The 23,642-nt window shown below is 38.7% G+C and overlaps 1 protein-coding gene across 1 annotated transcript in view; it reads right to left on the minus strand.

The window, feature by feature from the left end:
* Window positions 1-2,914: 2,914 nt before the first annotated feature.
* Window positions 2,915-23,642, minus strand: part of LOC149004223 (OTU-like cysteine protease family protein) — a 30,121-nt gene continuing 9,393 nt past the window's right edge. The window contains exons 5-9 of the mRNA XM_089168286.1: window positions 16,170-16,261; window positions 16,018-16,080; window positions 15,395-15,513; window positions 3,346-3,421; window positions 2,915-3,250 (exon numbers count right to left, since the gene is read on the minus strand). Coding sequence (XP_089024412.1) covers window positions 3,194-3,250; window positions 3,346-3,421; window positions 15,395-15,513; window positions 16,018-16,080; window positions 16,170-16,261 — 407 coding nt within the window. The 3' untranslated portion in view covers window positions 2,915-3,193. The remainder of the gene's footprint in view (window positions 3,251-3,345; window positions 3,422-15,394; window positions 15,514-16,017; window positions 16,081-16,169; window positions 16,262-23,642) is intronic.

The following is a 23,642-nucleotide window of genomic DNA, read 5'->3' on the forward strand; positions in this document are numbered from 1 at the left end:
TTGTAAGTTACACCATCTTCTACATTGCCATTGGTCAATACTAGAATTGTGAGGAAACCCTAAACTTAGGGTCCTGGCTTGTTGGTCTGTCAGACAACCCATTTAATTATTTGCCAATGATAACACTGCTGTTCCACAGTGATATATTCTTCCAATTTCCAACCAAATTCAAATTAATTTTTCTGTCATACACCTTCAAATCAATTCATTTCTTGCTGCCCCCAGTGTCTGCTATCCAGAATGAGTCAGAGGATCCAACCAATTCTAACGGGGACCATGATGTCATGAGACATGAACCATGAACCCCTGGTGTTAAGTTTTCAGAGCCAAGCTTCTATGGTGGCCGGAACTGGTTTGTGCTTTAGTACTGATGCGCGCCCAGTGTCCTCTTCTGCTTCATGTCAGTTGTATTTTTTATGAAGAAGAGAAGAGATCTTTTTTATTTAGCTTTTACCATTGCAGCTTTTGCCATACATTTCCATGTTGCGGATGAAACAAGTGGCTAACAAAAAACATGAAACAGATGGAGAAGAAAGAAAAATAACTGAAATTTATAAAGTTTGCTGGAGAAATAATAGGTTTATATTTGAGCAAAACAATGGAGGACAACAAAGAAGAACAAGAAATTGGTAGATGCACAGGGATCCGAGGACTTCTAACAGTACAAATATTTATATTAAATGCTTGGCCAGTTGATTGTGACACTTGTGATTACTTTGTTCACAATAATCAATTTGCGTGTGGTTTCACACATAAAATATCAAAATGTAATGTCCCTTGAAGTCTCTGAGCGACTGAAAGTCCACTTTTCCTGAATTTTGTATGAGAAAGAATGGCTATGTTTTAATTTTTTTTTTGGAAGGAAAGAAGGGTTCTGTTGCATGCCTAGGATCCTCAGCATGAGGAGCCGTATATAGCCAGTTGATAATGTCAGCCAAGGATAAACTTAACAAAAAGGTATGGACAAGTAAAATATTTTGAGCCCACACTTTGAAATTTGAATACATGAGATTCTGCAGGAATGCCCAGCTCTCTCTCTGTCCTTTTCAATGGAACTATTTCTTCATTTACTTTGAGCAACTTGAGGAGATGCTGTGATCACATATATTAAAAACTAGATAAAAATGTGAACTCTCCAGTTGCAGATACTAAAGAGTCAGATCAAGATCTTACACACAACTTGCATTTAGCCACCACATCATGGACTACACTAAAGCAATAGATTGCATCATCCCCTCCTGAGCCACACACAGAGAGAGATTAGGCTGGTGCCGACAACACGCAAGTTGTGTGTTAATTTCTTGATCTGACTCTTTAGTATCTGCAACACTGGAGAGTTACACATTTGGATGGGTTTCTTTTATCCATGTGTTACAGGTGGTGGCGGAACTAAATTACTTATAAACACACGATTCTACATCTTAATGTTAAACAACTCTCACTGCCTCCAATTCACCTGAAAAACTTTATATAAACTTGGTTTTGGACGAGAAATAAAATTAAGTATTTTATTAATGAAGAATGAACATCTATTATCCACCAGTCTTCCAAGTCTGGATCGCTTATTTGTTAACAGAGAACAATATACTCTCTTAATGATTTTTGATCACTTAGATAAATATATAATCCATTAGATGCTTATTTCTCATTAATACAGTGAACCTATCTTTATTTATGTAGTCAAAAACCATCAGGAGAACACATTGTTTTTCTAGTGATTTGGACTCCAGTTCTCCTCCACTGGCACCCTGAGTCACAAAGAGTAGCTGATTTTCAAACTCGTGATTTGATAAGATCTAAAGGGCTATCCCGATTCAATTATCGATGTAAATCACAAGGTTCAAAGGGTTCAATATTCAAGGTTAGAGCATCGTGTTAAACTAGTTTAGGTTGAACTAGGCTATTCAAAGCCCAACTAACTTCCAAATTAATATCCTGTCCATTTCCTTGTAAATAGTGTGACATATGTCCCAACATCACATCCAAACGTTGAAGTCCATTTATAAGTCGCATCATTTTTTTTTTTAATTTAATCACAACTCTTTGATGTGACTTATAAATAAATTTCAACCATTTAATGTGATGTTGGGACACATGTCATACATCTGCAAGAAAAATAAATGGTCCATTTCGACAAGAAAATGGATTGGATTAATTTTCAATAACATCCTATTCAAAATGCAAAAAAAAAACACAAATAATCAAGGTTTAAAATATCGGTATCGAGTATCGTTTAGCTGATTTTGAAAGACGTATCGTCCTATATCAACTACTGTACCACTTTGGCTAATGTATTTTAGTGTAATTCAATAGATATTATCAAGATGTATCGTATCGGTTGGGTCAAATATAGATACGTATCGACTAGTATCGTATGGTATTGTGGAAGACTTTAAACCTTGCAAATAATACAGGAGCTTTGCTTTGTTTTTCTCTTGCGTTTTCAGTATATCAAGCTTGGTCCAGTTTGGTTTCCAGAACAAACATGCTTTTCGTCAAAGTTTTGAGTGCTGCTGTTTTATCTTTGAGCAAACCATATTATTAAGCTGATGATGCCCTCAGATTGGAGTTGAAAACTTTTACAGAGCCCAACTCCAGTGGCTAAAATACAGTTTTACTTTCCAGCCCCATCAATCAGCCTGAAAAGCCCAACTTCTATCTGAAAAAGCCTATGAAAAAACAAACAAGAAAACAGAAAATGAAGATCACTTGCTGCCTTTTTTTCCTGCTTGGGTCAAGAAAGTGAAGATACGGGTTTGATTGGTCGGCTGGTCATGGTTTTGGACAACCCCTTTCCACTTATTAGATTTGATACAATAAACCAACCAATCGATCAAATCACACAATTTGTTAACTCAGAAAAGCAAGACTACCCAACCCCCCACCTTAAAAGAAAAGGGAACTGGGACCACAAACTCTTTCTCCAAAGTCAAATAACCCAAACTACTTTCTGAAAATCTTTTTTTTTTTATTCACCACAACATGCATGAACCACATAAAGCATTCTGCAACAGCAACACAGTTACACAATGGATAAAATACAGATGCACCCAGTAAATAAGTCCATAAAATAATTCCTCCCCATCAATCTAATAAGGGCCTAAACTTAATTTCTTTTGGGGAAAAAATTGGGTATATTATCTTCAGGAGCTCAAAAGCAGAACGATGATCTCTTTCATGTTGCACCCAATCTCTACCTGTATTCTTGGAAGTTGACATGGCCAGTTGCCTGTGCATGCTCCACGGCTTCCTGCATATATTCCCATATGAAGTGTTTGCAGGAAGGATCAGACTTGGAAATATTCAAGAACCAAACACAGAAAGTGATTATAGAAATGAGACAACCTTCTGGCCAACAACACCAATTTGGCATACTCCACATCGCAGAGTGAAATTTGCAGTGTCAGTAAATCTCCTCTTCCTAACATACAACATTATCAAATTTGATCAAATATCATTGATGAACATCCCAAAAATTCTTATCTAGATGAAAATCCACCAAGTTCATACTTAAGGAAGATAAGTAAAATTTATAACTTCCACCTGCGAGTGTTTGTGTTTTGCAATCTATCAAATTAATTTTAGAAATTGTATTTCTTGAATTATTAATTACAATACTCATGCATTAAAAGTTAGTGACATATCATATGACTTCACACCAAACAAAATGTGGACACTTACTCTTCTTTCTTTTCTTTTTGGGTTGAGAGACAGGAAAGAAGGAAAGAAAGAAAGAAACAGGAGGGGGGGGGGGATGGAAAACTAAATCACAACCAAGGATTATAAAAAGAAGAAATTTTCAGTCTTTTTTTTCCATAGAAAACAAACCTTCACTATTTCCTTCTCCAGAAAACAAAATGAGATGCACCCAATTATGGTTGCTTGTAAACATAATACATTAAGTCTAAGATATATATGTTGTGACTTTCAGTTTGTTATCTACGTGTGGTTTCTTCCAAGGTATTAAATTCCACCATGTAAGACATGTTAAAATTGCAAATAAAATAGAACATGGGATTTTTACCAACATTTACCAAAACTTGAGCAAATCCTAAGCCATCGTCGAAGAGACATGACCTATCCCAAAAACAGCATTTTTTGGCAACAGGTATCAGAGGCCAAGACCCTAATTCTTGGCAGAAGATTTTCTTTTGTGTGTGCTGTTGTTGTTGTTTCAGGTTTTTTTTTTTTTTTTTTGGGGGTGTAATTATCATTTTAATATGGGCAGGGAGGCAGGTTTGGAACAGTTTCCCAGATTAAAAAGAAAGTTATAATGCCTAAGATGTTTCAAATATTCTAATCATCAACCTTTTGCAAAGGGAAATGAAGTGGAAGACAATTTGTTTAGGTTAATCACATTAGGTTACTTTCCAAATTATATTTCTCATTAGTATAAAATCTCATTTTGCATGTTTCTTTAGATAATGATAAAAACATATCAAACAAGAAGAGTGGTAACAAAAAGAAGACCAAACTCAGTGCCAAAGGCTCCTGCACAAGGAGAGCCCAAGGGTAGGGGAAGCTCCCCTACTTAGCCTTACCCAACAATATTTGCTGAAAGGCTGTTTCAATACCTTGACCTCAAACTACAACTGTGGTCCACCAACCACTGCACTAAGGCCCACCCCTTAAGAGGGGTAACAGAAAAAATAATGACAAAAATCATATCAAAGAATCAAGGAAGCATAAAATCCTAATACAATCAGAGAGCAAAAAGCCCTCCAACACAAAGGAAGGGCTTCACATTAGACCATAGTTTATAGCATCCAAATCAACAACCGATTTCTGTTTCTTGAAAGCTCATTGTGACATGCTGAACTAAGAGTCAAAGTGAATGTCATGTTCAACTAGAACAGTACGGAGGGTAATAAGACTTCAATGGCAGATTCTCTAAGATTGGCCCAACCTAAAACAGTAAATTAGCCTGTTAAACCTAGATAAAACTTACTCTTAAAAACTAGCCATTAAAGAGGGAGTGATGAAGTCCTTAAAAGCCTTCAAATCAGGCTATTCACATCCATTGTGGGGGCATAGCCTACACATGGAAATCCAAATGCGAGAGAACACAAGGAAACTGAATCTTCCCCAAAAGATTTTCTCAATCCTTGGATACAGACCAGCAATCTGCCCTGGCTCAAACACCACCTGCTGGGACTCTGGCAGGTCTCTTGCTTAGATCCAAGCCATTAAGGAAAGATTACTCAAGCCCTTATAAGCCTTCATGTCAGGCTACTCAATTTGATGTGGTATTGCCGTTTCCTCGAGGAACCCCAGAGAGCCCCCTCAATATCCACCCAAAATAAAGTGAGATGAGTGTATCTAATTCGATGGTCCAAGGCTTTAATTAAAAACTTGAGCTCCATGGTCGAAGTATGCAACTCTCCTGAGTCTGCAGGAAGATCATCAATCTCCAACATCTTGCTCCTCAGGTTTCTATCTTGAAGATTGAGGATGGGTTCCTCTACTAATCTCTAGCTTGGCTACTAGGACCCTATGGGTGTGCCCCTTCCCTTGGTTGGTAAAAGAGTCATCTATAGCTGAGTATTATCAGAAGTCACTCATAGCCGCAGACATCCTTCACCATGATGTTTGAGGCTCATCCCTTTCCTCCATTTGGCTGCTACAAGTGCCCTGTCTAGCATCCCAAGAAGACCTAGAGGCTCAGGTGATATGTTACCTGATGTCCTCTTGTAGTTTCAAGTTGGCATCTCCTTGACGTAAGTTGGTATGTTTCAACGGACACAAGTTCTCTGCTTGGCATCTCATGAACAGCCTCATGATGCTGTCTTTTTCTGATTCACTGCCAGATTCCAATAACCTCCCAACCTGCTACCTTTGTTCTGGTGCTAGTATTGATTGTTTCCCCTCCCTACTTAACAAATATGGACAACACTTCATTTTGCTGATAAGATCTACTGCATTAAGCAGAAGAAGAAAGGCAATAAACAATTTTGGGTGCTTAGGCTGGACGTGAAAAGGGCATATGATCAAGCGGAATGGACAACTTTTGTGGAATGCATGCTCTTCTTGTGGCATGCATTTGATCAGTCAAGCACTCCATAATGGTGAAGTGTGGGGCACACCCATTCCTTTCCTTCAAGGAAACCAAGGTGTGGGGCGACCAAGGTACTATTTATTCCATGCTCTCAAGTGCTTAGTAATGTCCTAGCTAGTGCTGAATCTGAAGGTCTTATTAAGGGGGAATAGATGCATAATCAAGGAAAGTCCATTACTCATCTCCTCTTTGCCACTGATTTTTTGCTATTTTCTGAGGTATATCTTCATGTCAGCTACTTGGAAGAGTGAGTGCTTTGGTATTCAACTTGAGCTAGCAGTCAAGCAATCCATCTCAAGAACATAAGAGTGCTTGGTAGTGCCCTAGCTAGCACTGAATCCAGAGGTCTTATTATGAGGGAAAAGGTGCATAATCAAGGAGAGTCCGTCATACATATCCTCTTTGCCAATGATTTTCTGCTATTTATTTAGGCAAATCTTCAAGAGATAGCTACTCAGAAGAGAGCTAGAATATTCACTGTTGAGCTAGCAGTTAAGCAATCAATCTCAAGAACATAGTTTGAGAGCTCGATTTCAGAGTCCACCCTTGGCCGGCAGAAAACTGAACTGGACTGAGATCTTGCAGAATTGGTGCACATTTTTTCAGTTGAAACCAGCGCCAGGTTTGTGTGGTAAGCATACAAATACAATAAACTTCCAAGGTCACCAAGATATCCGAGATAATTAATTCATATGCCATCTTGATTTGAAATTCCCACCAAAAAAAAAAAAAAAAAAAAAAAAATAAATAAATTTTATATATACATATATACACACACACACACAATAAAAGTCCAAGGTCACCAAGATATCCAAGATAATTAACTCATATGCCATCTTGATTCGAAATTCCCACAAAAAAAAAAAAACCAGAAATTGGAGTACCAATGGCCCAAATCAAGGGCTAATCTTCAGGATCAATTCAAGTGAACCAGTAGTAAATTAGGGTTTTATGGTGTAGGGTGTCTTGAATGGCTCTAGGGTCAGGAATAGGGTAAGCAGAATTCAGGTATGGTTTAAGCTAAGGTTGATAGATCTCAAATCTAAACCTTGCTGTATCTAAACTCAGATTTGAAACTTTAGGTCTAGGGTTTAGGAAGATTAGGGCTTTCAGAATTTAGGGTTTCTAGCAGGTGGCTAGGGTTCGGGAAGGAGGGGTAGGGGATGATGAATCTAAAAGGAAGTCAGCTTAAGTAAAAGGGTTTGGAAGATCTAAGAGAAAGGAGGCTAGGGTTTCTAGGGTTTGGGGAAGAAGATAAGGTCCAGAAATCTTTAGGGTTTTAAGAAGAAACATGGGAGTCAAAGGTTAGGGAAGAGGTGGGGGTGAATATACTAGAAGGGATTGGGATTTGGGTAAGGGAATGGAGACCTAGGGTTTAAATTTGGGGAAGGGAAAACTAAGGCTGCTGCGAGAGAGAAGAAGGGAAGGGAAGAAGTAGGGGATGTAATGGGGAATAGGGTTCGGGGGTGGGAGGCAATTGGAAGAATAAGATTAGGGGAGGAAGGGTAAGGCCGCCAAAGGCTAGGGGCGGGTATAATGAGGGCTGCGATGGGGCAGGGGGTCAGATTAGGAGAACTAGGTTCGGGATTTTATATATATATGCATTGCATGCAAGAGAGAAAAGTAAGAAGAGGGGGGCTGCAAAGGGGAAGAAGGAATAGAAAGAATAGGGGCAAAGATGGGGGATTTATATACTTGTAGGGGGGGGGGGGGGAAGCGGTTGAAGAAACTCAACAAAACCAGAAAATCACAAGCAGCCACGGCCTTCCTGCTTGGAAGCCCTGTGACTCCAACAAATCTCCTTCAATCTCAAGTTTATTCAATCATTTGTCTTCTTTACAAGCAATGGGCAATACTTGTAGCCTTACATGAAGGATTTCTACTAGCACTCATCAATAGAAAGAAAATCAAATTAGGCCTCTTATTTTACTTAGGACTCATTCATCAAGGACACTAACCTAACTCATCCTAGGATGATTCAATTTACAAAACATGAGCAGGACTAGTTTCTTGTAGAACTTGAACTCCAACTAAAGGATCCCTCTCTAATTGGGACTCCTAACTTGACTAGGACTGTTCCAATACTTGACCAAGACTCAACCAAATTCCAAAACAAATGTGAGTTGGACTCCTACAGTCCTACTAACATTAAACATGCTGAATCCAACTAACCTTAATTGAACTCAACTAGAATAGACCAAAATGCCCTTAGGACCATAGGGTGCTGGTCTGCCACCCTAGGCCCTGTTTTGGCCCTGGATCTTGTTCACATCAACCAAGCTGGTCTCATTTCATGAAATCGATGATAAAACAGGCCAGAAGATACAGGAAGATGACAATTAGAGTCGCACGGAAGCTAGTGTTAAGGAAATCGGTCACCCTTTCAAACATCAACTTTGCTGCTTGACATTTCAGACTTCCAATTTCCCATCGTAATAGGACCCATAAGGAGTCCTACAAATTTTTCAAGGGTTCAACAGCAACCATCAGAGATTTCATGGCAACACTGGAAAAATATGTGCAATTCCAAATATGATAAGGGACTCTGCTTTAGAGATTCAATCCTTCACAACTGTGCAATTTTAGCAATGAAGACTGCCTTACAGACCCCTTCCAATTAGACTGCCTTCATGAAATTGATGTATTTTTCGTGTTAGTTGACTTTCCACCTGCAAATCTCAGGAACCAGCCTTCTTGGGCTAGCAGAGTATTTGGAAGGTCAGTATAGGAGACCATATCAGCACTTCAGAGAGCAGTTGGATCCCACCCTATCAGATCATAAAGTACAGCAACCAAAACCTGCAAACTGTAATGTGATTTGGTGACTGAGTGTAGAGGTAAGCATTCATGAACCTGGCTGGTAATGATATTTTGGTGTGTCTATTTTTATTTTGCTGGTTTACCAATTGCTGGACTGAACCAGCCATACTGATTTGGCAGCTTGACTGGAATATAAAAAGGAGTTCATCCCCCATTCCAATGCCAGCTCTCACTTGGCGCTCCCTATTCTATGACACAGCTTGTTAAATCTCTACTTCATTCCTCAATCAGTTCTATGATCTTGGCCGTCCCTCCATCTACATTACCATGAAAAGATCCATTGGTGGGGGTGCTCCAAACGTAGGTGCTTTTCTATTAAATAAATATATTACCTCCAATGTAATCTACAGAGAACTATAGAAAACTCAGGGCCTTCCAACTTCAAGGATCACTAGTTGCCATTGGAGTACATTACCAGCTGTATGGAAGTGGATATGGAGATGCAAAACACTATGAAGTTGAGACCTGTTACGTACTTCTATATAACAATGGACCCAAAACTGCCATCAATTTGATCATCCCAGTACAAGCTCATAAGGGAAAGACTGGACTTCTGTAGCTCTATTGATGGCATCCCAGTCTCAAAATAACCTCTGTTGGGACTACAATTCAAAAATTCTCAAGGTACTTAAAGAAGGCTCATCTAGCACCAAACTGAATTCCTTCCAAGTTCAAAATCTACAACCTACCTCGCTCACAACAGAAAATAATGGTAAAGCAGCTCAAGTTTGGTCACCCCCTTCTCAGCCCTTTGGTAAACTAAATGATCTTTGGGACCGACTTGTGATAAAAATTGTGTTGAGACTTAGAATAAAAAATTGACACAGACAGGTTTGACTGACCAAATCCGAACCAACTGACTTCACTTCCATTCTCATAGACGAAGCTATAGACATGCACAGTGATTTGTCGGAGGCAATTTCAGATAGCATCGAACAGCTTATTTTGTGGAATCTAATTACAAGGAACTAATCTTTTATTTAATCGGATCACTGACAACTGCACCACTTTCTGCACAGCCAATACCAGAGGATACTTTGCACTTCTCATTATACTTCCGTACCTATATTTTCCATTTTATTCCTAGGGAGGTCAACAAGTTTGCTGACTCCTTAGCTAGGAAGGCCGTGTCATTGACGCGTATGACAATTTGACCAAATTCCAATCCATGGTGTGAGCAAGCTATTCCAATAATTATGTGTTCATCGCATTATGCTATTCCAATAATTCTGTGTTCATCGCATTTAATTGAATAAATGACTTGCTGTCCTCCCAAAATAAATACTTGCTTCTATATTTCTTCTCATAATCTCATCTATACTTTTTATCTTATTCCTATCACTTTCCTTTTCTTTGTGGACAAGAACATAATTTTCACTCCTCCCCTTCTATGTTAAAACAATATTTTAGTTAGGTATTTTCTTAATACCCTTCGTCTTCCCTATCTACCATCAACCACTCTCTCTCTCCATCATTGCATCTCACCGGCTTCTATATTTTAGGAATTTTTTTTTCTGATTTTATTCATGGGTACTAGGTATTAATAATTGAATATGGGAATGAATTCACCTTAAATTTGACACATTAAATTCAAAATCATATCTGGTCCATACCTAGACATTAGGTTGAGATATTTTACGATCCATTGATGGTAATAGATCTATCATAATCAGACAAATCAATCTGCATTATTTGGTACTAGGGATGAACCTGAAACTCTTCACCATAGAGGTTGATCAATATATTTACGACCTATTTTTTCATCAAAGATGATATTCATACACTCCAAGAGAAGACGGAGTGGCCGTTTATATTTAAATATCCACGACTAAGAACTGTACTGAATGTTATGATCATATTCTCCCAATCCAGAATGGTTCTGAGACTGACAACAGGATAAAAGAAATTAATTAATTAATTTATTGGTTGAATGTGAAGCATAAGAACAGCTTCTAATTGGTGAGACACCACTTGGCATTGTTCATAAGGAGATCAAGACAGTTGACTGTTATTGGACAAATTCCATTCTATATCCGAATCTGAAAGACGAAATTTGATATTTCAAACTCAAATCTTGGATATGAGGAAGCTGATAATTGCTGATTATGATCATGGGATGTGTCAGATCATCAAAAACATCAAAGCCAACATACTTTAAACTGAGCTAAATGGTGGATGCTAGTCCCCATTAAAAGACTCATTCTAACAAGAGATAGTGCCACTCAGTTTAAGGCCCACTTAAATTTGGAGCAAGTTTTATACAGGTTTGGGTTTTCTATTTTTAAGTTGGCTGGGACTGAAATATAAGGCCCAAAAGATTGGTTTTATAGAGTGCACAAAGATGCTTATCTTATTGGTAGGTCCCATGTTGTAGGGATTTATATTAGGTTATTAGTCTTTGAGTTAGTGTAGAAAAAGTAGAGTCCTTGTTAGATGTGTAGATGGGAAAGTGTTAGCAGTTGCGTCAATTTATGAGATTTTATTTCAGTTCTAATAAATTTAAGGAATGTAATAGATCCTTCAACCCAGGATTTCGAATTAATGAATTGAACTTTCATATGGAAACTCACCATTGGCTCTTCTCCCTTCCCTTTCAATTCTTCTCCTTCCTTGTCCTCTCACCCTTTCTTTTTCCCTTTTTCTTTTAAGGTAGAAAGCCAAATTATTTGGAAACATGCCAGAAGCGTGTAGTTGGTAAGGTGCATAAATACATTAACCATGGAGTGGAATTAGGCCAAACTGTCCTACACGTCATAGACAACGCCTTCCTAGCTAAGGAATCAGCTAACATGTTGATATCCCTAGAAACATATTGAAAATTACATCAAAGAAAATAGGTAGCCATATATATAAGGATGCCTCCAAGCAAAGGCTGCACAGATATAAAGGAATATTGGGGAATTGCCAAATTTCATATGAATAGTTCCTTACTGTCCATCTCCACTATAAGCCTCTCTCTAGCATCTATGCAATCCCTTATAGCCTCCGACAAACCACCATAGCCTCGCCCAGAATAATAGATCAAAACCTGTTGGTTCTATCTTTAAAATAAACAGCTGCCCGAGGTAAAATCTGATCACAATTCCTAACAGTTCTCATTAATGATCACTGCTCCAAAATGTGTCAGTATTGAGTTTTCAGAGTTAAAAGTGAGAGTCATCCAATCTTGGTCACAAATTAAGGAGGCATTGGAGTTGGCATTCATATTCACAGATGTGAATACAGGAGGGGGGAGGACCCTGATCCTAAGAAAATCCAAACAAGCCTTTCAAGCAACTTTTATACCTCAGCAGGAGACCAACTCTTCCACACAAAGATCAAATCATTCGGACACTTGCCAAATATACCATGCAATAAAATCTCCCACCATAGCTTCTTCCTATAGCAATCAAAATGGGACCAGCTCTGCATCAAAAATTGGATAAAAGTATCTCTTCAAGGACAGAGCAAGCTGCCATAACCATAATGCCTGACCAGAAGGGCATGATACTACAGGTACAAGTGGTAATCTTCCTGGGACTGTCACATTTGGGCATGAAGCATCAATTGAAATTTTCTATTGTGTGTCATTTGTGTCAACCCCTGTCCTGAAGCCAAGCCCAAGGTGGATGCTCACTGAAGAGAGTTAATCGATTTAGAAGAAGTATCACACTTCCAAACTGACAATGGACTACTATGCCATACACTAAGCCTTGAAGATGGACTCTGGTTGTCCTTCAGTCTGTGCTGCTTAGGCTGAAGATAATAAGCAGTCCTCACTGTGAAACGGCCATCATCAGAATCCCCAACCAACTGATCCACATGAGGGAAGAACGCAAGGGAAATCTTTATAATTGTTGCGGCTTCAGCTTGATGGAGAAGTGACGGGAACCCGATTTTAGGGTAAGGGTCCCTTGGATGACTTCCCTAAAATTAAGGGTCCTCCCAGAATCTTCCAACAAATAAGTCAAAAATGTTATGGGATGTCTATGGGTTTCTAATAAAGTTGTGGGAAGCTCTTAGGATTGATATGAGTTGTTCTGAGCTCTGAGGATTGACATGGGTTGTTCTGATCTAGATGGGAATCGTAGGGAAGGACAAGAGATGAAATTGGGATCCAAAGGGTTGATAGGGAAAAGTTAGGGTTTTAACAAAATCTCTATGGGCTGGTTTGAGATTCCCAAAATGATTATAGAGCTGAAAAGAAACGTTTTAGGAATAGGGAAAAGGTTTGGATCAAAATTGGTGGGTTCTTGGATGGATCTTGGGCAATCTTTTGAACCTTCTTTTTCTTCTTTCTTTCTTTCTTTTCTCTTTTCTTTCTTTTCTTGCTTTTTTCTTCCACAAGGGGAGGGGAGTGTTGTCGCAGGGGTAGGGGAGGGGTCCAAGTGGGATAGCAGGGGTGGGAAGGGGGTAGGATGCTGTTACAGGGTTCAGAAGGAGCACAGGAGGCTAGCACAAGGAGAAGGGAAGGTGGGGAGGGGTTCACGGTTTCTGTATTTGTTTAGTGCTGGATTGCTGCTGTAGTTGTGAAAGAACGCTGTAGATGGAGGAAGATGCTGGTTCTTGAAGCTAGGCTGCTACAATTGAAGGCAAGAATGTCTGAAAATCCGGCATGGCCCTCCCAAAAAGGCCATGACCCAATTTCCCAAAAAAAATCTCAATTCTTTATTCAATGCAGACTAAAGTTTACAACCATGGACTGGCTTATTTATAGCCTTACATCAAAAGAGAACTTAACTTAAACTAGGAGAATCTATTTGAACTCAACTAAAAACTCAGAAACCTACTTGACTAGGGTTTTTCTTATAACTTAGGAAACCCTGTTTACAAATAAATAATAAAGAAAATTGCACTGGCACCCCAAAAATGGAAACCTTAAAGCACTGGCACCCCACTTTACGTTTAAAAAACACAGAGACCCCAAAATTGAATTTTTATTGAAAAAATTATCATTGGAAACCGTTAAATTACTGTTTATTTTCATTCAATTCCAAAAATATCCCTATAATAAATAGTGACTTAACAGTTTTCAGTGTCAAATTGGACTAATGTATCCAATGAAAATTTAATTTTGGGTATCTGTGCTTTTTAAACATAAAGTGGGATGTCAGTGCTTTAAGGCCTCCATTTTGGGGTGCAAGTGCAATTTGCTCTAAAAAATAACCACACAAACTAAAATAACTCTTCATGAAATAAAAGACTAACTTATCTAAAAGAGTCCTACTTTTAAGAAAGACTACTGAGGACTCAAGGACTCAACTCATAAATCAAAACAAGACTTCTAAACTAAACAAGATTGAAAATTAAGAATAAAATTCTGAAATTAATTCCAGCACATAATTAGGATTAAAACCGACCCCTCTTTAAGGGTTTGGCCAGCCCTAGACACACCACTTTGGAGTGGCCTAGTGGCCCACTCCGGAGTTTCGGCAGGGGGTCACCTTTGTTCACATCAAGAAGACTGCCAATAAACATACATTTCCAGAGTCACTTCTCTTTAATTGTTACTACGTCTATATTTCTCTCATTTCTATATTATTTGTAACCAGGATTCCGTAACCAGCAATGAGTAGAAGAAACAATTAAAGAGGAAGAGAATAAGATCCTCTGATTAGGCTTGTATTTCTCTAAACTCAGGTTGCACTTTATTTAAAATAAAAGAAATTCCAATCTCTACTCCTAACAACTTGCGGGAGTCACAAGGAAACAAGGAAATGAAAATAAAAGAGAACCTAATCCACAACTCACAACTCTTAAGGATAACTTTACCCTTGTCACTGCTAGAATTTAACATATATCCTTTTTTTCTCTCCTTATTTATGCTCCCCCCCCCCCCCCTTTCAAAAAAAAAAATTCCTTTGCTGAAATTTGTGGACAACAAAACCTAATTTCTCTCCGATCAAATTCCATCATAAACACCTTATAAACTTCTATATTTTACAATATTGAGTAGCTGAGTTTTTACATTAAGTCTCTCAAGTTTTTATTCATCTCAACAAGTATACTCACAAGGGAGGGTGAAAAAGAAGGAGTTGTCTATCTCTGTCATAGTGTTATGCACTCTGCAGGGATGGTTCTACATGCCACACCCAAAAACGAGGAAAAAAGGATTAGAAGGATCTTCTAAAGAATCTGGAGTTTGGACATTCATGATTGGTGGACCAAAGTAGAGTTTGGACATGATTGGTGGACCAAAGTAATCTTTGGTGCAAAGTCATCAGGCATGGGTTATTCTGTCACAGTACACATGCTGGAGGATCTGCAATCTTCAAACAAGAGGGATTCCAATAATTGATCAAGGGACACCAATTATGAGTTCTCTTCTTTATCTTCACCCCCACCGCCATCTTTCGTGGGAGTGTATGTGTGTGTGACTGGCCATCTGTTTTTCTCCAATCTCAGTAGTAAGATACCCCTAAGCAAACTGATTCAGTAAGTAATGGAAAGCAAAGAAGCTTCACCTTTGTTCTTGCCGACAAAGTTCAAAGCCAAGCAAACGATTCCAGTAAGTAATGAAAGAAAACCAAGAAGATTCACCTTTGTTCTTCCATGACAAAATTCATTGCAAGCCTTTCAATAGGCCCAATACTCCTATCCTTCTGCACAGTAAATATTGTTTGGTCAAACTCCTCCGGAGCATCCTCAAAAGGAGACATCTGTGGGTACCAGAAAGCAAACAAAGTATCATAAGGGGAAGAATCTATAAGAGCAATGTATGTCTAGAAAAGCCACATCTATACTGGCCAAACAAGGATGAAAAGTCAATTTTATACTTAATACTGCAAGTGTAAAAGTTGTTGTCATCCTCAGAGACTAGAAACCAGAAGTTGATAAAACCTCTAGGAGAAGTGGGCAACGAATAGACCTAATTCAATACATGAAACCTTCCATGGCTAACTGTCCAGTCAAAACTACTTTTAGCCACCAAAAGGAAAGAGAATCAAACTTCTTGGATGATTCTATGCTCTGAATATTGGACCCAGTGGGACTTCATTTGGAAACAATTATCTGGTAGATTCCCATGCACCCAACGCTTGTGCTATTTAAATGTTACAAGCAAGAAGTATATTTTAACCTAATGCACACAATACTACTTTAGTATTTTTCTTGAGTGACCAGAAAACATAAGACAGTTAAGGCGAACAGAAATAGCACCATACAGCCAAGGCATCATAATGAAGACCATCATAAACCAGCATAACTCTTTCTGGATATTTCTTGTCCTGTTTTGAATTCAAAATAAAAGCAAATGCTCAGTTATGTGGAAAATGGTTGACAACAATTACTGTTTAGTATATTGCTAAATACTGACCTGGCCATACAAATCACATCGAGTTGTTTGAGTGTCATATGCTGCAATTTCACGTCCATAGTAATCTGCTAATATTGAAAGTTCAATGGCTCCTACATGATTAAGAACAAACATCTTAAGAATTAAGAACAATTGAAAATTGCACCAACATTCTTGTTTTTGATAGTGGCACTTAAAGCAAAGGAAAGTTTCAAGTTGATTAAATTAGATACGGGAGCTGCCTTAGAACATGATTGTAGCAAGACATCAAGAACACCAAAATAACCTCAGTAGAACTTCAAATTACCTCACAAATTTTTCCCTACAATAAACCTTGATAAATCTAATTCACATATTTAGGCTTGACCATGTGAAGAAAATTTGAGAAAAGTGATAACGGATACCCTATTCCTAGATATTGCCAGATTTTCATTATGTGCACCTTGAAATTGTGAAATCCCCTACAACCCTAACCCGAAAAACCATATTGTAAGTCCAACCGTCCAAGAACCCACAACGCAAGTAGAAGACATCTGTGGGCCATCCAATTAGGACCGTTGAATTAGAACTTGAATCAATGGAAGGGAGGGAAGAAGAGAATCGAGTTGCTGAATTTGGAAGCATGTCCGACACTAACGCAGGAAGGATAAGAGTCACGACACAGGGTCCCAAAGATCGGAGCCCTAATGTGTGGGTTAGTATTGAGGGGGGCCGGGAAAAAACCCAAAAAAACAACCCGGAACCGGGGAGGGCCAGGACCCACAGGCCCGAAGAAGATAGGGGTATTTTAGGGATTTAGTGTTTCGGACCCCTATTTAATGAGATTTTCGACCTAAAATGTATTATTGTACTCAACCATCAGAGTGATCGCTGCGAAGAAGGAGAACATTGCGGGGATCGTTTGAAGAGTTATCCGTATTCTAACTTCTAACCACAAATCCTAAGGTTAGTTACTTCCTCCTTTAGTATAAATCACCTCTTTTGTCGAAGGAAGAACCTTGTGGAGAGATCTGTAATTATGGGGAACTTAAACCCTATTTTTACATTGCTTCTGGGGTGATTCCACAATCACTCAATTATGCCGATTTCTTCATGGGTAGATTTCGAAGAGACCTAATTGGTGATTCGATATATTATAGTTTAGACTCAAGTTTTGGAATGTTTGTTGTAATTAGATCTTGTCATTGGGAGTTTTTAGAACATCTTTTTCATTCTGGAAGTTGTTTGGAACCCAAATTCGTAGCCATTTGAGTGCCACGTCAGTTGTTGTCGCGCTCGGACAGGGGTCTCCCGGACAACCCTTCTTTGCTCTACCCAAGCGACCCTACCCTAGGGTCAATTGGAAGGGTCTCTTAAGCAACCACTTCAAGCAACCCACCCCCTGATGTTTTGGCTTTCAATTCTACTTTCGATATTTGACTTTTAGGGTTATTTCTAATATTAAAGCAGCACTTAAATAAGACTTTTGGGATGTGTTAAGCCTTTTGTTTCACTTTGGAAAGGGTATAATGTACTTGAAAGGTGAGGAAATTTAACTATATGTTTATCTTTGAAATCTAATTCAATTGCTATATGTTTACTGATTATGCATAATGACATGTATGCTACTGTTTTATGACTTTTACATTCATTTAATATTCTAAAATTGCTAGAATCATGTTCTATTATTGCCTTGCTTATTTGTAAAGTAGTGTGGTTGAGTTTGAAATAAAGATGGACTTAACCTGGGGTTGTTGTACAACCATTGCCCTAGGAACCCTAGTATGGACATGTAGTTTAGGATGCTATTTTAAGGTGTCAAGATGAACATGGTTAGGTAACCCCCATTATGTCATTACCCTATTGGAGGGGGTATTGATACCGAGTGACCAGTGGTAGCAGTGTGGGGTGGCGGTGCCCAAGACCGATAACCAACCCGTAAGGGGACACAACCACATTGTAGCGGCCACTTATTGGTAGGACTGCACATGGTAGAGTTGGGTTCATCGACACTTAAGACCAGTAACCGACCCGTGAGAGGACATGAGAGCTTCCCCTCCATCATATGTGGGTTAAAAGGAGGCATAGTCCAAGTTGGTTGTAGCCATAGGATATGTTAACTCAAGATAGGGAAAGATACTAAACCAACTGCTTGGTGTCAGGGGGAGGTATCTAAACCTATAATGATATGATTAAGTAGATGACTTGCATTGGACTAGGTATTACCCTGACACGAGCCAGTACTTATGCCAATGATTGTGGTGAGAGACTGTGGCCCCAATCCCCAGCCTTAATTGATGAGAGGATTGTTATCCCTATACCTCGGTCGTGACGCCCAATTCGATTGGAGCCGTTGGGTCTGTGTGAGACTACCCAAAGGAGGCTAGTGCCATATCTTAATGCATGGCTACCTAGATAAAGACTTGCATTGGTCAAAGTATAGGAGCATAATCTTATTGCATTACATACCATATCATATTACCATAAATTTATTACTCGTTGAGTTCTTTTGAACTCATATCTCGTGGATTGTTGTTTTAAATTTTGTTGCAGATCAAGATGCCTCGACATTTCAAGATTACGAGACGCCGGCATCCAATGCGTACGACATACCAGATTAGTGGACTAACGACATGCACGATGACTCGCGTGCATGTCTTGACTATGCATATAAAGATAGTCCTAGGCTTAGGAATGTAGAGACTATCCAAGAAACCAAGACTTTTGAGTTTTATATTTATCATTTAATTAAAGACACATACTTAATGTAGACCTCAGGAGATTTGACTTCTTTTCCTTTCTAGTCTCACTTTCCATTTTAGGATGGATGTAATATCAATTTTGACTTTGCTTCCGCATTGTTTTGAGATCCATCTGAAATCTTTGATTGTTTTGGATACTTATTATTTAATTTGATTCTTTTATTGATTATATTATTATGTAGAGTGGTGTGTGATTTAACATGAAACCTAATCTTGTGACTGTGGATCACTCCCTCAGGTATTCGGATGGATTGAATACCAATTGGGTGGATGTGACAGAAATCATCTCTAAGACAAACAACCTTGATCTATAGTCATCTTAGCCTTCAAAATCCTCATTGCACAAAAGACAACCACATGACAATGAACATCATAAATCCAATGCATGATAGCCTTATTAAACTAAATACAAATGAATTTTACCAAGGTGATATACCCCTTCCGTAACACCTCTACCCTCTTCCATTTAATTAAGATACGAGTGATTAACCACTTCAATGGTAACCACATATGTGTGGTCCACCTTAAATTGGATTAGATCTAATTTCATTCAGCCTAGATTTTAGTTTATTTCCTTACCTCCTATTTGTTAGATTAGGATATTCCTTTCTATTTTCTACACTTTCTATTTTTATGAAGCTTGACTAGCAAGCAATACTTAGTACCAACGAGGACTTTGCTTCCTTTCCTTCTTGTTGCTTGCATGTCAAGTAAGTCTTAGGATACCAATATTTGAAGATAGTTGAAGATCTTGTAACCAGATTTGAGGATATTTGAGGATCTCTTTAATCTGAATTCTTCTCAATAATAAAATACACTGCTGAGGGGGAAGAGCTGCATCTAGCAGAACTCTCCATTTCCTCCTTCCCCATCTCTTTTTCTTCTCCACCACTTCTTCTCTTTTCCTTCCATTCTCTGTATTTCCCAGTTATTTTAATTCTGTTAGAAGTTCTTCTTGAAGAAAACTACATTTTGACAGTATTTTTTGTATTCTACAGGACATGCTTGAGATTAGCCAAAGGAGTAGCTATATTCTTAGGTACATAGGTAACTTAGTTAAGTCCACTCAAACACTTAGGTATAAAACCAAACTCTAGAGATCTCAGATGCTTCAAATATGCAATATACAACATTTCAGACTGATTGCAGCACCACATGCTGCAGAGATACTTCCACAGCTTCCCATTGATCTAGTGCCATAATTTGTTCTATTAACTCCTGGTGGTTGCCTTCATCCTTAAGGAGGTAAAATTTTGTAATTTAAAAAATAATAATAATAATAAAATAAAAATAAAAAACTATCCGCAGTAGAATCTCCCCCAAAAAAATTTATTATTAGACATTCATTAAATTTTGCATCATCTGAATCCATATATGAATAATATCAAGACGAAGGAAGTCTCACATTTGTGCTTCAAACCATGGTGGGAGATTTCGTTGTCGAGCGAGATCTCGCCACTCAAAAAAAGCGAGATCTTGGTCGAGATCTCGCCACTTAAAAAAAGCGAGATCTCGGTCGAGATCTACTAAAAAGCTGGCATAATCTCGGTGGCCCATCTCGGTGGGTTTTAGGACCCCGGTTGGGCTGAAACTTAGTATTTAGCCTACTTAAGGCCTTTTGAACATGTTAGTGGCCTTAGATTTGTGAGAAAATAACCCTAAGTATGTCTTCTAAGTCAACCCTATGTGTAAAACCGAAATTCTGTGAAATGCAAGGTTAGACAACATGTAATGTAAAGATATCAAGTAATTCAAGTTATCAACTATCAAGTATCAAATGCATTAACATTATACATCAAGTATTCAAGTGATCAAACTATCAAAGAACTTAAATAGTTAAAATGTCTTCAAAATTTTACAACCATAAGAAGTTTTAGACTTTTAATAAGTTATAAATCATAATCCATAAGTTCACAATCACAACTCACAAGACAAGAGTACAAGAGGAACAAGATTACAATTTACAACTTACAACTTACAAGACTATAAGACTATCACTCAACATTCTGCATCAATTGATTCTGAACGGTGGCCACATATGATTCCCAAGTCAACCCATCATTGTAGTATGTCACATATCGGTTTATATGGAACTAATATGTCTCCATTTCAGAATATTGGAGGAATAGCACTTTGGGATAACCGTCAATCGTGGGTGGGTGAAAGTGCCATTCTTGTTGTTGTTGTTCATATTATTGTTGAATATGTGGGTAGGGTTTCTAAACCACTCAATTAACAACCCACCTTCACTCCTATATGTGTACTCTCCAAGTGCAGGGTCTTAAGGAATAGCATGATCTCCATAAGGAGAATACCCAATGTAATATGACCCGGTGCTTTGATCCGCGTATAGGTACCCCAATGATTGCCAACTGTCCAAATTTTGTTGTTGTGAATCACTGTGACCATGATCTAGGCTCATTCTTCCCATGTTCAATTCAAGATCATGAATGCTCGCATCACCATTCGTTTGCCCCTGGTTTGATTTGCTCTTCCTACTCCTAGCATAAGTCCGAGAAATAGGGGAACTGTGGCTCGCATGTGTCGAATGACTCGGACCTGGTGGAGGTGACTCCCTTTATTGACGCTGACTTCCACCAGCAACACCACCAACCTGACTACCTCCATGACTCGATGGCTGACTTAACCACTTGGCCCTCTGGTATCATCGGCATCATCTGAACCCCCACTACTAGATGTCACCTCAGTTGTTTCAAGTCAACCAGGTGGCTCCACAAACGGTACAATTGGTCCTTTTGATGTTGCTACAGCGGCATGATCCTCATCAAAAGACACGCGCTTAACCACAGCATCTGGGCCAATAGCAGCAGCAATGGTAGGATCCAGCTGCCCTCCTGGCCCATCCAGCACTGGGCCACCTCAATCCCTAACCCACTAATATATGACATCCTCTTCCTCATCTTCTGCGGGGGGCTCGTGGAATATATCAGTCAACTCAATCGGTTCACGATTGTCGTCATCTATATCATCTTGTATGAGCCCTACTCTCAATCTCATGTTGTAATGCACATACACTAAGTCCTCGAGCCTCTTACTCCCTAATCTGTTCCATACCTTACTATGGATGAGCGAGAAGGTGCTCCAGTTCCTCTCGCAACCAAAGGATAAGCAAGTCTGAGAGAGTACTTTAATTGCTATGTCCCTGAGATTTGGCGCACTAGTTCCATATAGCACCCCACCAGTCAGTTGCATAACCAAAAATAAGAATGCATTAGGCAAGTAAATCTTAATATTTATATAACTTATCAGTTATCATTTACAGAGTTATAGACTTAATGACTTATAGTAATGGACAATTTACCAGGATCATTTTTTTGCCTAGTTGTAACTACATAAGGCTTTCCAAAACTCTCAGAGGCATCCCTAAACTCCCTGATCTGTGCACCAATTCTTCAATTATTGTATTATGTATATGCTTAATGCACTAATTCAAGAAGTTGAAGAAACAATTGAATAAGTTCTCACCTCTCCATTAATTGTCCCTTACATGACAGGATTTGACACAAGCTTCTCCACCACATCTTGCACCGCATTCATCAACCTTACATTAAGCCCCAGATCATTCCTGTAATGGTACTTTGGGTTGAGGTAGTAAGCTTGCATTGTGGAAATAAAAAATTTGGTTAGTGATTTGGTTGTTTATTTGTTTATAATTATAAGTTATAACATATATGTTATAACTTATAACTTATAACAAATTAATAATGGAAATTAAAGTATACAACAAAAACTTAAAGACTTAAAAGTGACTCACCAGCCAAGTGCAAAGGATGCATCAAGTGCGTCTCCCATCTATTATCGATGATCCTCTTATAGGATTTGAAGGAGCTAAGGGCAGCTCTAACCAACTCTTTCATTTTCTGGAGGGCAACATATATGTGGGGCATTGTGGGCTTCTTCTCCGAATCCACCATCCTTAAAACAAACACAATAGGCTCTATAATGCCCATTGTCCTATTCAGCTGCCTTCAAAAGGAATCATCAGCAATGGTTTGTTGGCTAGTACTGTATTAGGATGACTAGATCCACGCCAATTAAACCACTCCTCACTTGCAAACATGTGTCGTAGACCCACCACTTTCTTCTAGAAGCTTTTCAAAGCTACATAGTTGGTGGCGAATCTAGTTAATCCAGGTCGGACTAGATCACCCTTACAGTGGTTCCTCATCATCTTCAGCACATAAACATGGTTATAAATAAAATTACTTACCCTTCTAGCCATATCAACCGCAGCATTGATTGACTTTCTTTTCCCCATGTCCTTCAACATAAGATCAATTGAATGTACTGCACATGGTGTCCAAAAGAGGTGGATCCTCCTGCTCTTCTTCTTCATCAACATTTCACCAGCTTTTTTTAAGTTAGCACCGTTATCTGTGACAATTTGGATAACATTCTTTGGCCCTACCTCGAGGACCACCTCCCAAAGAAGCTTGTAAAGGTAGTCAGCATCTTTGATTTTATCTGAGGCATCCACTGACTTAAGGAAGGATGTCTTTCCATTGCAGCTCAACATGAAATTAATGATGGACTATCTAGTAGGACCAGCCCATCCATCAGCCATCACAGTAACATCATATGTACTTCATTTTTCCTTTAATGAACCAATGTATTCATCCACCTCCTGCTTTACCTTTGGTAAATATTTATTCATTATTTCCCAAGTTGTTGGGCCTTTAACCCCTACATCTACCCTAGCAACTGCATTGATCATCCCCTGATAGTATGGTGT

The sequence above is a fragment of the Hakea prostrata genome, chromosome 9, assembly GCF_041222555.1.
Source record: "Hakea prostrata isolate BN-2017 chromosome 9, UWA_Hpros_2, whole genome shotgun sequence".
Classification (NCBI taxonomy): domain Eukaryota; kingdom Viridiplantae; phylum Streptophyta; class Magnoliopsida; order Proteales; family Proteaceae; genus Hakea; species Hakea prostrata.